The following is a 10898-nucleotide window of genomic DNA, read 5'->3' on the forward strand; positions in this document are numbered from 1 at the left end:
TTGTCGTTGAGGTTTTTGTCTATGATTGGCAGGATGCCAGTTTTGACTGGACCTGGAGCTCTAGGTGCTTCGTACAGTACACCATATGCTGCTGTTGATGGTTCCTACCAAGCACATAAGCCAGGATCCTCCAGGTTTAGAAAATAATTTGCCACTGTTATCTTGTAGAGCTTTTTTACCGCAAAACCATGTGATAATTGTACATTTTCATTGTATTTCTCTCTTATTTAAAACCTATTGCATATGCTTGGCCCATATTATACATACATTTTTTTTTGCAAAGCATGCATATGACTCTGGCTTAATCAAATTACCATTTTTGAAGCAGGGAGAATAGTACAAACAACCTTGATGACCTGGAGAAACCCTTGGAGAGGCCTGGTTAGTCATTTTTCAGTACTAGCCTATTAGGGGATAAAATTCCATTTGTTGGCTTTTTTGGAAGTGGCAAAGAGATTGTGCCTTTTTCTTTTATTAAAAGAGAAACCATTAAAAGATTTTCATGGATAACTAGTACATAAAAAAATTATGACGGATATGGTTTTGACAGGCACTTTTTCAAAAAAAAATTAGAATCACAAATTGGCCAATTGAGGAGAGATTGAGTTGAGATGCTTATATGAAGATTTATTGTTGGGATCGTTCTATTTAAGTTAAGCTAATTTTCTTCTTTGCAGATTTTACAGAGAGTGGGGTTTCAAAACGTCAGAACGGCAACTCAAGCAAGCAGCCTCGGAGGTAAATTTTTGAAGTTAACTCGGACCCAAAAATTTGGACTAGGGACCATGATCCATTATTACGTTTGTGGATCTGAGTTGAAGGAACTGTATTCATATACCTTTTGTAGTTGAATATCTCTGTAGGATTCATGTAGCGTAAGTTTTGTGGAACTTGATCCGGTCATGAGAAAAGAATAGTTGCTTAAGTTTTTATTGGTGTATATGCAGGTACTCGGAGATGAGCTTTAGCAAGTGATCACAGTTGTTAGAAACTAAGAAGAAGGGATTAAAGACTCCTTGGCTCAGGGCCCTGGTGCATCTCCAAACTTCGTAAACAGCACACTTTAGACTGCAATTGTTCCTGAATTTCTTAGGTAAGTGGTTCAGAACTATATTCTAATCACGGGGTAATAGTAGTAGAGTAGTTGGAATGGGTGTTTGAGTGTGGCTGTTATTGTTGTAGTTTTGTACGATGGGAGGGAAAGAATGAAAGACGATACTAGGACGATACTACTAGCTAGCAAATATAAATGAAGTGCGTGGTTCATTATAAATCTATGAATATGTATGCATGTTTTGTTTCGTAATATTCAAGTCATCAGCTTGTTTGGTGATTACTATCTGACGCTTTTTCAGGAAAGTCGTTGTCTCAAGCCTTGGTCAGCCTGTTTTGTGTGATCGTCTTCTCATTTCTCGTATGTAATTCATTTCTGTTTCTTGTATAAGTTTGATAACTTACTTATGGTTTTGGTAATGTGTTTTATTCGTTGTAGAACGCTGTTTCTAAACAGGCTTTGATATAATGAGAAATGGTTAATGGTTGTGACATGCGAGTAGATGCCAGTTACATTTAACAAGGTTTACAAGTAGACAGCTATTTGCTGGACTGGTCCGTCTGAATATAAGCCAGAAAAAAAAACTCAAATGCGGATGCATCCTATTCTACTTATTTATTACAGACCTTCTGTTTCATAAAAATAGATTTCATGGAAAGTGTAAGAGGTCATGGGGTTTGTGGTGGCTGATAAGTAGAGGAAAGCTGGAGCAGAGACAGGGAAGTATATAGTAATTCATGAGACTGTAACACTAAAATTCATCTATGCAATCAAAAGACAAATAGTAATAATAGTTTGTTTTCAGTAGATATGAATAACTTAGTTTCAAAACTAAAAAAAGCGAATCTAAAAAAAAAAAACAAGAGTTGGAAAAAATCTCAAAGATTTTTCATAATGTTTGGTTTTTGAGCCAGTCCTTGGTGCACAAGAGAGCTTCCAAGGTTCCACGAGGAAGAGAGGTCCTATAACTGTCCATCTGCTTCACTTCTGTGTCGAATACAGACTCAGCCGAGACTGTGCTGAAGGGAACGGAGAGAAGATCAGCAGCCATCTTAGAGAGGGTTGGGTAGTTGGTGCTGTTGACTCTCCACCACCCCAACACATCAAAGTCTTCTTCCGACTTCGAAACCAAACCGTCATCTAGGTACTGATCCAGCTCCGGTTTCATCTCTGGTATGTCAGTAATCTCAAAGTCTGAAAACGAGTCTCCAACTGTGACGAGAGTAGACCCTTCCTCGAGGAGCACGTCATCCATAAACGACGTGTGGTCTTGATACTCTTCACTCACATTCTGCTTCTCTACCTTAGGTTGTGTCTCATGTTGACAACATGACTCTGTGGTTTGCTCTGATTGTGGACTTGTCTCACCTCCTAATTGCTCTTTCCCATTGTCTTGATGGAAGTGAGGTTCTTGAGCCACCACCACCACCTCTGTTTCCGTAAAGCCATCATCCACGTAAGAATCAATCAGGTTGTGGTCACTATAGCTGTGGTACAGGTCATGAACGGCATCACCGACAGTCTTGATCCACTCTTCTGCATCTTCTTCACCATACGACTCAGTGAAGGTCTCCTTCACGTGTTGCATCTTGTACCGTGGATCCATGACCGCAGCAACCGCCGCAACCAGGTAACATCCTCTCCAGTACAAGTCGAATTTCTCCCTCAACGAGTTCACAAGGTTCCCAAGGCCTTCTTCACCAACGGCAGTGTGGTGGCTAAGCTCTAGCTGAAGCTTGGTCATCTCTTTGTAAAAACAGTTTGCTGTTTTCAAGTGGTTCGGCCTAGTCAAGACCTCACCCGCTTCGTAAAGAACCTTCAAGCACAAGCAGAGACTCTCAATCTTCCTCCACTCTTCAGGAGATATCGATATTTTGTAACCAGGACAACACGTTTCCAAACAAGAAAACAGCTGTCTGTGTTCGTAGCCAGCCAACAGCATCTCGTAACTCGTGTCCCATCTCCCTTGGCTGTCGATGAGAAGATCTCTGTACGGAGCAGAAGAAGAAGGTTGAAACAGTCTCTTCACTTCCTCGAATTTGTCTCCGCAGGCTTCGTTCGTCGTAACACACTTAACACTGTCTCTTACTTTCTTCACCGCTTCACGAATCTCCTCATCAGCTGCAAGTGCTTCTTGCGCCATACTGCTTAAGACGCGAGCGTAGCATTCCCCCATCAGTAACTGACCGTTCAACACGTGCTGGTTCCTAAAAGACAAGAAACCTCTGAGATTATCAACGCAGGCTTTGCTCACTGATGATTGGCTGAGAGTGAGACTTGAAACTCTCCCCTCTAGTTTCCATTCAGATAAGCAACGAGCAACAGGCTGGTTCAATGCGGAATCCGAATCAGGACAAGCCACGACAGAAACATTCAGGAGACGGTGAGTCAGCCTCCAGTCTTTATCAACAAAGTGTCCCGTCACAAAGGCGTAGCCCACTGATTGCGTTGATAACCACAAGTCTACCGTAAGGTTAACTCCACCGGGTATATCCCCAATTAACTCCGAAAGTTTCTGCTTTTCAGACATGAACATCTCGACGCAGTCCCCACGAACGGCGTCAAAGCTTGATACACTGTACTGAGGACGGAGAGCCTTGACGAAAGAGGCGAAACCAGGGTGCTCGACCATGTGGAGAGGGTAATCATGCATGATGATCATCTTAGCCATCTCGCGGCTGCATCCATCTTGATCTCTCCGCTGTTTCTTGTTGTTAGGGACGAGGAGGTTCGTCTTGGGGCACTTATCGCAGATACCTAGCTCGATGTGACGCTTGAGGTGGCTTGTTCCCGAAGCTTTGCCGCCGGACATGTAGGCGTAGGACTTGTTGCAGTGGTTGCAAAAGGCTTTGGTGGTTCCGGAGGTGGTTGTCTCGGTGGTGAAGTGATCCCACACCATTGACTTCTTCTTCCTCCTCCGCTTGATCGGTTGTGTATCAATCTCAACGATTACTTTGTTCTCAACGAGCTCTGGAGGGTTGGGATCCATAGTCCTGAAACAGAGAAGAGAACATCAAATCAGTTTTTTTTTTGTAACAGAACATCAAATCAGTATGATTCAAGTAAACAGAGCAACGAAGAAGACGATCCATTAGATAGAACAAAAACATCTCCCACAAAAACTATAGATATATGTGTGGAAGAAGAAACACGAGATTGGGTTAAAGAGGAGAGAAACTGATTGAATAACTTACAGGCGGAGAGAGAAGGCAAACGGCGGGAAGAATCAAACGCGTTGTAATGGGCTTTTGGAGGAGCTTCGGCTCGGATTTAGGGTTTTGAGCTTTTTTCAATGTCGGCCTGTTTTGTTTCAGTTATATAATGTTCAGGAAGTGTTCTTTCTTTTTCTTAATTCCTTGAATTATTTCAGCCGTAGATTTAAAGATCTTAATTTAATCTGGACCCTCTATTTCGTTACTTTTTTCTTTTTTTTTTGTCATTGCCTTAAATAATCACAAACAGAAAAGGAAATTAATTTTTTTTTAGTAACAATATCACCCAATTACCTTTTATTTTTATTGAAAAACTGGATAAAAGCAAAAACTAAAAAGGATGATGAAGAATCCACAAAAATTAAGGTTTATACACAAAAATATTTGATGTATATTTGATGTTTTAAAATCCCAAGTATTTCCTATGTTTCAGAATATTTGATGTTTTAAGTGTATACACAAAATTAAGGTATATACTCTTTCATAAAAAGATAAAACTAAAAATATAAATTAAAATTAATTCAGTCAATTCTTAACAATAAGTATAAAACATTACTGGTCACACAATTTTAATAAACTAAAATTACAATAAAAATTAATATAAATATATCAAACAAGCATATATTATTGATGATGGGGTTATATGGATCTTAATCAAGAAAATATGTATATAGTGATTCTTCAGGGAAAGGGAGGGAGACGGTGAGTTTCACTGCGGAGGCAAATGCAGGTAGTAGCAGTTGGGAAAGTGAGTAGAGGTCTTCTTACTATGTAGTTTGTGTTGCTTTTACTTGCCCACTTGCCTTCACTTTTTCATGCATCTATCTAAGCTTGGATGAGAAAAAAAAAAATAGAAACAAACTAAAATGCCAAACATTAACAACACACCAAAAGTACACAAGTACACGAGTCTAATGATGATAATTATGAACTGAACTACAGAGAGATGAGACACACTAGTTCTTCTACAAGCACATACAACAACCAACCACTCATAATGTCAATGGCTACTACACCTGAAATCATACAAACAACAAACTCTTCTTGCACGTTCTGTAACGTGCTCTATAGGTGGTCTTTTTTAACAGCTCACTGACGCCGCAGCCCCCTGTTGCTGTTGAACTTGATTCACCTCTCTGTCTTCCCCCTTCACGTCGTTACTTTTCTCCTCGGTTACAGCTTCTGTCTTCTTCTCCTCATCAGCTTCTTGCGTTCCATTCCCCTTGTTAACTTCTGCGTCAAGGTTAGGCTCACCATCTGTCTTCTTCTCGTCAGCTTCTTTGGTTTCATCTCCCTTAGTAGCTTCAGCATCAAGGCTGGACTCATTCTTTTCTCCGTTTGCTTCTGCTGCTGCCACGCTTCCCTTGTTCTCAGTCTCTTTCTCTGCAGGCTTATTCTCCCCATCAGCAACAACTTCCTGTGGTTCTTCAACCTTGGGAGGCTCTTCAGCTATTCCTCCACTCTCAGTCTTCTTCTCAACCTCAGAGGTATCCTCTTCCACTGGCTCTTTCTTCTCCGTCACAGCTTCCCCCTCCTTGTTATCAGCCTCAGTCTTCTTCTCAGCCTCAGAGGTATCAACTTCCATGGGCTCTTTCTTGTCCATCACACCCTCTCCCTCCTTGTTCCCCGCTTCAGTCTTCTTCTCCCCCTCAGAGGTATCAACTTCCATGGGCTCTTTCTTGTCCGTCACAACTTCTCCATCTTTCTTTCCACCCTCTTTCTTTTCACCCTCCTTGTTCTCTTTCTCAGCCTCTGCCACTTCTGCTCCACCCTCAGTCTTTTCACCCTCCTTGTTCTCCTTCTCAGCAGCCTCTTTCATGTCCTTCTTAGTGAGAGAAGATCTCCTTTTCTTCATGTGAGGTTCCCTGTCAGGAGTGGGGGTTGTAGCCTTCACCTTCTGGCTGATCCTAGACGACCGCCTTGGACTCTCCCCAGTTGTCCAGTCAAACTCAGAGATGACAGGATTCCCAGGATGAGCCTTGAGGTACTGCTCAAGCTGCTTGCGTGAGCTAATCTCCTCACCCGTTGGAGCCATGAACACAATCTCTGTCTTCCTCGGTGTACCTGCTCTTTTCGGATAAAACTGGAACAAACAAAGCTTTCCATTACTCACATAATACACAAAAGCAACGCCAAGACACATTCTATAGAAAAGCCCCAATTTTTTTACCAAACAATCTAGGGTTTCAGTAGCATTTTCATCAGAAACCCTAATTTGATTCCCCAAGAAACTCCCTTAGCGTCAAACTATCATCTTCTCACATGGAATTTAACATAAAGATCCAAAACACAGAGTCTATAGAAAAAGCCCCAATTTTTCCAACCATTTCTAGGGTTTCAATAGCATTTTCATTAAAAACCCTAATTTGATCCTCAAGAAACTCCATAAGCATTAAATTATCAAATTCCCACATAAAAATTATCATAGAGATCCAAAACCCACCTCAAAGCTTGTTATTTCATTAAATTTCCCTAAATCAAACATAAACCCTAGACCATAAGAAAAGCAACTCGAAATAGAAAGAAGTAACAGACAAAACAACACTCTTACAGAAACATCAATCTTCTAAAGTAATTACAGCAGAAATTTCAAGAAAAAATAAAAAAAGAGGGGAAGAAGATACCAGTTTCTTCCATGAAGCAGGAGCTGGTAGCTCAATGGACACGAGTTCGTCTGTGTTCTCCATCTTCTCGTCTCTCTCTTCACCTGACACACAAACTGACTCTGTCTCCCTCACTATAACCACCTTCTTATCTTTTTTAAGACAAAGGTTACGACTTTATTTCCTTTCTGGTAATAAGAACTGCCGCAAGAACAAACCCTGTGACTAATGGATATGTTTGCGTGTCTCTTCTGTTTCGGTCTTTTTTTTTTAATATTCTTTTTTTTTTAAATTGATTTTTCCTTTCTCCACGTAATACACGAGAGTGTGGATCTGATAGGGCTACGGTGATAGTTCAGTGACAGACCTGTTTGAGATAGCCAAGTGTCCTATTTAACCGGTGGATAAGGTGTGGGGATCTGTTTTTCCCGCTTTCTTCTGATACAAATAATAAAGTATAATGGAGTGTGTCGTTGAGTTCCGCTATGTGACTGGCGAATATGCTTTTCTTCTGTTTATTCCCTCCCGACACAAAATAAGCCCAGGCGAATGGGCCTAAATATTAACCGGCCCATAACTATTTTATAATTTCTTGTGAAAGTGATTTAGGTTCAGATTCTTTCTTTTGTAGTTATCCACACAAAAAAAAGGGAAGGGAACAGATTCTTTTGTAGGCACTATCTAATCTAACCTCACCATATAATTAGAAAAGTTTAGGTAATGTCATCTAAAGGAATCACCTGGAGGGGGAAGGATCATCGTGTAGGTCAGACAGGAGACGCAAGACATGTCTTAATGTCTTAGATTCAGATACTAATTGGTCAAATCCGGACATAAATCTTTAAGACTTTATAGACTGAGAGATGGTACAACAAAGGGATTTTTCTCATTGAGATAGTACAACAAGGGGTTTCAGAAATCAAACCAAAACCAAAACAGAAAGAAAAAAAATCTGAAATGACTCGAACCATTGTGTATGTGTGTATATGAGAGTGCTGTCTCCCAGTCTTGTTTCATCAGTCATATAGACCTTCTTGTTCCCAAACCTCCACCAGAAAATCCACCATTTCCTGTTTTTATCAATAGCAATACAATTAACTCACTCCCTTATTGTCTGTACTCTAAAAAGAGTGTGTGATTAAGTACACACTTACATTGAGAGGAATGGGTTGGGGAAATAACTTGTTGCTCCCCAGCAAGCTATCATACGATGCTGCGTTCCAACTGCAGCATATAATAGTGGACATTATACAAATATGGTTAAACAAACTTAATAAGAGACAGATAATAGTTGTGTCATGAAGCCACTCACTTAATCTTAGCTCCTTGACTGTGATCCGGTGGGTTATGATGATTACGTCTTTCCTTGCCCACCCAACGCTCCCGGGTCTGATTCCAAAGAAGAAGACCTACAACCACACACACACACTTACTTTCACAATATAACCATTTCAAAAATCCCCTCAATGTTGGCAACAAAAAAAGAAGGTACCTTGGTTTACAAATTCAGGAGGAGGAGGGGGATTAGAGTTCCTAGCACCAGACTGAGACTCAAAAGTCTGGTTAGACGAGGAGATGCTCCCCTGAGAAGGGAAGGTGGTGTTGTCCATATCGACAGTGCTGGTTGACCAAAAATCTTCAGAGGCGTTTGGTTTCTTAAACGTTTTAGCTGTGGGATTTAAAGGTGGATCCTTTAGAGTTTCAGTTGTTCTAGGTTCTCTGTAGCAAACCAGGCAACCACTGCACTGTTACAAAACACACAACTTCTGATCATCGCCCACATACACATCCTCACTAGCTATTGTTTTTTCTCAATTCAAAACGTTTTCTATCTATAAACGATCTTAATCAGGGTTTATCTATAACAGAATCTCAAAATCTGAATCAATCCAAACACTAATAGATTCTGCATAAAGCCAAAAAAAAAACAGAGATTGGAAGGAGAATCGCACCCCATCGATTTGAAGTAAACGGAGCTCCGAAAGATCTGTAAAGGTCGAGACTTTCAGCGGGGAGGAGAATCAATGATCCTTTTCAAATAACAAACATGAGGCAATGATTTACAAAAGTTCAGAATCAATGAAATAACTTACCTGATGAATGATGTCAAAGTTGATTCCTTTTTTATCGACTAGGCGACGATAGAGTCCTGAAGAGGCTGCAGCAGCAGCAGCTTCTTGACGAAGAAGAAGAAGGAAGGCTCTGCACTTTACGTTTTGTCCCCTTTTGCTTTCGCTTTGCCTTGACCAGAGAGAAGGTTATCGTTCATTCCCTTCAGCCGTTATACGGATACCCTCTCAATAAGGTTATTTTTGTCATTTGCTGTATCAACTAAACCATATTGCTCGCAATTATGTCTTCTGTTTTTTTTTTTTTGTCATCAATTATACTATCAATAGTGTATTTGGTGTGAACTGATAATTGAAAAGTCAAAATAATTGTGTCCCCCCCTCATCATGCAGCTGTGTCATTTGTTAGTATTGCAGCATATGATAATAAACAAGATAGTCGTTCTGTAAATTCATTACATTTCTAGTTAGCCTACTTTCTTTTTTTGTAAATGGCTCTCTCTTTTTGATTGGTCAATAAATTTAAAATTTCATCTAACAGTATAAATAAAAAGAATATTATTATTATTTTAAATAGATAAAACAACTCTCTTGATGGCTTATCAAGAGGATGGTTCGAGATGAAAAAAAATGAAGATGGTGGACGCAAGTGATCATGCAACTAGAAAGTATAAACATGAAGCAAAAGCTGTAATAAGGGTGTGAAGTGGTTGATAACTTTGATATAAATACATGGACATTAAGATTCTCACACGTACACGTAACACGTGTGTGGTGTCATCCAATCACAATAAACATGTTCATAGTATTCTCTATAAAAACCGCAACCGTTGAAAAGGCACCATTAGTGTTGATAAATGGTAAGTAAGCAAGAAGATACTCTGTTTTCTTAGTTATTCATCTAGAAAAGAATGCATAATATACTAGACCTTCTGGAAATCAATATGGTCGTCCATGTTAATTTGATCGGCCAATTCCTTCTCACTGTTTTTGTTAATATATATTCTTTCCATTCTCAAAAATAAGATTTTTTAGAGTTTTCGCGTTTATTAAAAATTTAATAAATATTTATATTTTAGTTTACTATTTATTTTATACGCTTTCAATAACTATCTACTGATAAAATTTAATCAATTCAAATATTTACAATTAATATTTTTCAAAAGTATACAAAAATACTTTAAAAATATAGAAAATTTATTTTTGTGGAACACTAATAAAATTTAAAAGATCTTACTTTTGGGAACGGAGGGAATATATGGAAATGGTATACAAGATAGGTTATCAGAAATAGCTTAAGTAAATTAAACACCAACAAGGGTCATTCATGAGTATTTGGTAATTTTGGCTTTTGGCTGGAGCATTTCGGCTCTTATAGCATTTTTTTCTCATTCTTGAGTTTGCAGAGATTCAATCACGTGGTTTTCGTGATTCAAAAGATAAATACGTTTGTTCAAAGAAAAAGATAAATAAGTTTGTGTCAAAATAAATAAACTAAATGTTATTATCCCTACTTAGATGACTGGAATATAAACCACATGCAAGATGCCAAGATCCTATAGGAGAATTAATGAAGACACAATAATGACGACTCATGGAACTGGGGGCCCTGCTTATATACGATAAGTACGAGCAATCACCAAATTAGCACCAAAGAAACAAAGAAATATACGCAAACATTAGGTTAAAGATGTTCCCACGAAACTTAAAAGAGATTAACACCTAAACATTGGACCAACCCAGACGACAGGCAGTGGGTACTGTTTTTTTTGTTTACTTGGGCCTCGATTGGTACAGCAGATGAAGAAGCAGTAGCAGAATGCTGTAGAAGCAGTATGCTGTAGAAGCTGTATGCTTTCACTAAAATTTTTAATAAAGTGATTGGTAGAGCAGTAGCATTATATAATTTTAAAATTATCATAAAAGTTAGTATATAATATATTTATTTTAAAATAATATA

General features: G+C 39.0%; 4 protein-coding genes across 10 annotated transcripts; 1 reads left to right on the top strand and 3 right to left on the bottom strand.

Annotated features, from left to right (window-relative positions):
- The first annotated feature begins 10 nt into the window (after positions 1-10).
- LOC130506609 (protein MLN51 homolog) lies at positions 11-1547 on the top strand. Of its 4 annotated transcripts, none has more exons than XM_057001289.1 (6): positions 19-134; positions 326-381; positions 678-738; positions 948-1093; positions 1183-1254; positions 1356-1547. In XM_057001289.1, the coding sequence occupies exons 1-4, from the start codon at positions 22-24 to the stop codon at positions 973-975; spliced, it is 258 nt and encodes an 85-aa protein (XP_056857269.1). In that variant the 5' UTR covers positions 19-21; the 3' UTR covers positions 976-1093; positions 1183-1254; positions 1356-1547. The 4 variants fall into 4 exon arrangements, with proteins under 4 accessions (XP_056857271.1, XP_056857269.1, XP_056857270.1 ...); XM_057001290.1 differs by lacking the exon at positions 1183-1254 and having other exon boundaries at positions 1356-1414; positions 1493-1547; XM_057001291.1 differs by lacking the exon at positions 1183-1254 and having other exon boundaries at positions 11-134; positions 329-381.
- A 396-nt stretch (positions 1548-1943) lies between these two features.
- Positions 1944-4043, bottom strand: LOC130506610 (zinc finger BED domain-containing protein DAYSLEEPER-like). Its single transcript, XM_057001292.1, has one exon. The coding sequence runs from the start codon at positions 4041-4043 to the stop codon at positions 1944-1946; it is 2100 nt and encodes a 699-aa protein (XP_056857272.1).
- Positions 4044-5117: 1074 nt separating this feature from the next.
- On the bottom strand, positions 5118-7137 carry LOC108822964 (methyl-CpG-binding domain-containing protein 10). The gene is made up of 2 exons (XM_018596178.2): positions 6891-7137; positions 5118-6349 (listed from the first exon to the last, which is right to left on the bottom strand). The coding sequence occupies exons 1-2, from the start codon at positions 6951-6953 to the stop codon at positions 5348-5350; spliced, it is 1065 nt and encodes a 354-aa protein (XP_018451680.1). The 5' UTR covers positions 6954-7137; the 3' UTR covers positions 5118-5347.
- A 562-nt stretch (positions 7138-7699) lies between these two features.
- Positions 7700-9135, bottom strand: LOC108820707 (uncharacterized). Of its 4 annotated transcripts, none has more exons than XM_018593711.2 (6): positions 8963-9135; positions 8822-8856; positions 8362-8609; positions 8182-8278; positions 8024-8093; positions 7700-7939 (listed from the first exon to the last, which is right to left on the bottom strand). In XM_018593711.2, the coding sequence occupies exons 2-6, from the start codon at positions 8824-8826 to the stop codon at positions 7886-7888; spliced, it is 474 nt and encodes a 157-aa protein (XP_018449213.1). In that variant the 5' UTR covers positions 8827-8856; positions 8963-9135; the 3' UTR covers positions 7700-7885. The 4 variants fall into 4 exon arrangements, with proteins under 4 accessions (XP_018449213.1, XP_018449212.1, XP_018449215.1 ...); XM_018593710.2 differs by having other exon boundaries at positions 8822-8899; XM_018593713.2 differs by having other exon boundaries at positions 8362-8614; positions 8963-9133.
- Positions 9136-10898: the final 1763 nt, after the last annotated feature.

The sequence above is a fragment of the Raphanus sativus genome, unplaced genomic scaffold (assembly GCF_000801105.2).
Source record: "Raphanus sativus cultivar WK10039 unplaced genomic scaffold, ASM80110v3 Scaffold3462, whole genome shotgun sequence".
Taxonomy (NCBI): domain Eukaryota; kingdom Viridiplantae; phylum Streptophyta; class Magnoliopsida; order Brassicales; family Brassicaceae; genus Raphanus; species Raphanus sativus.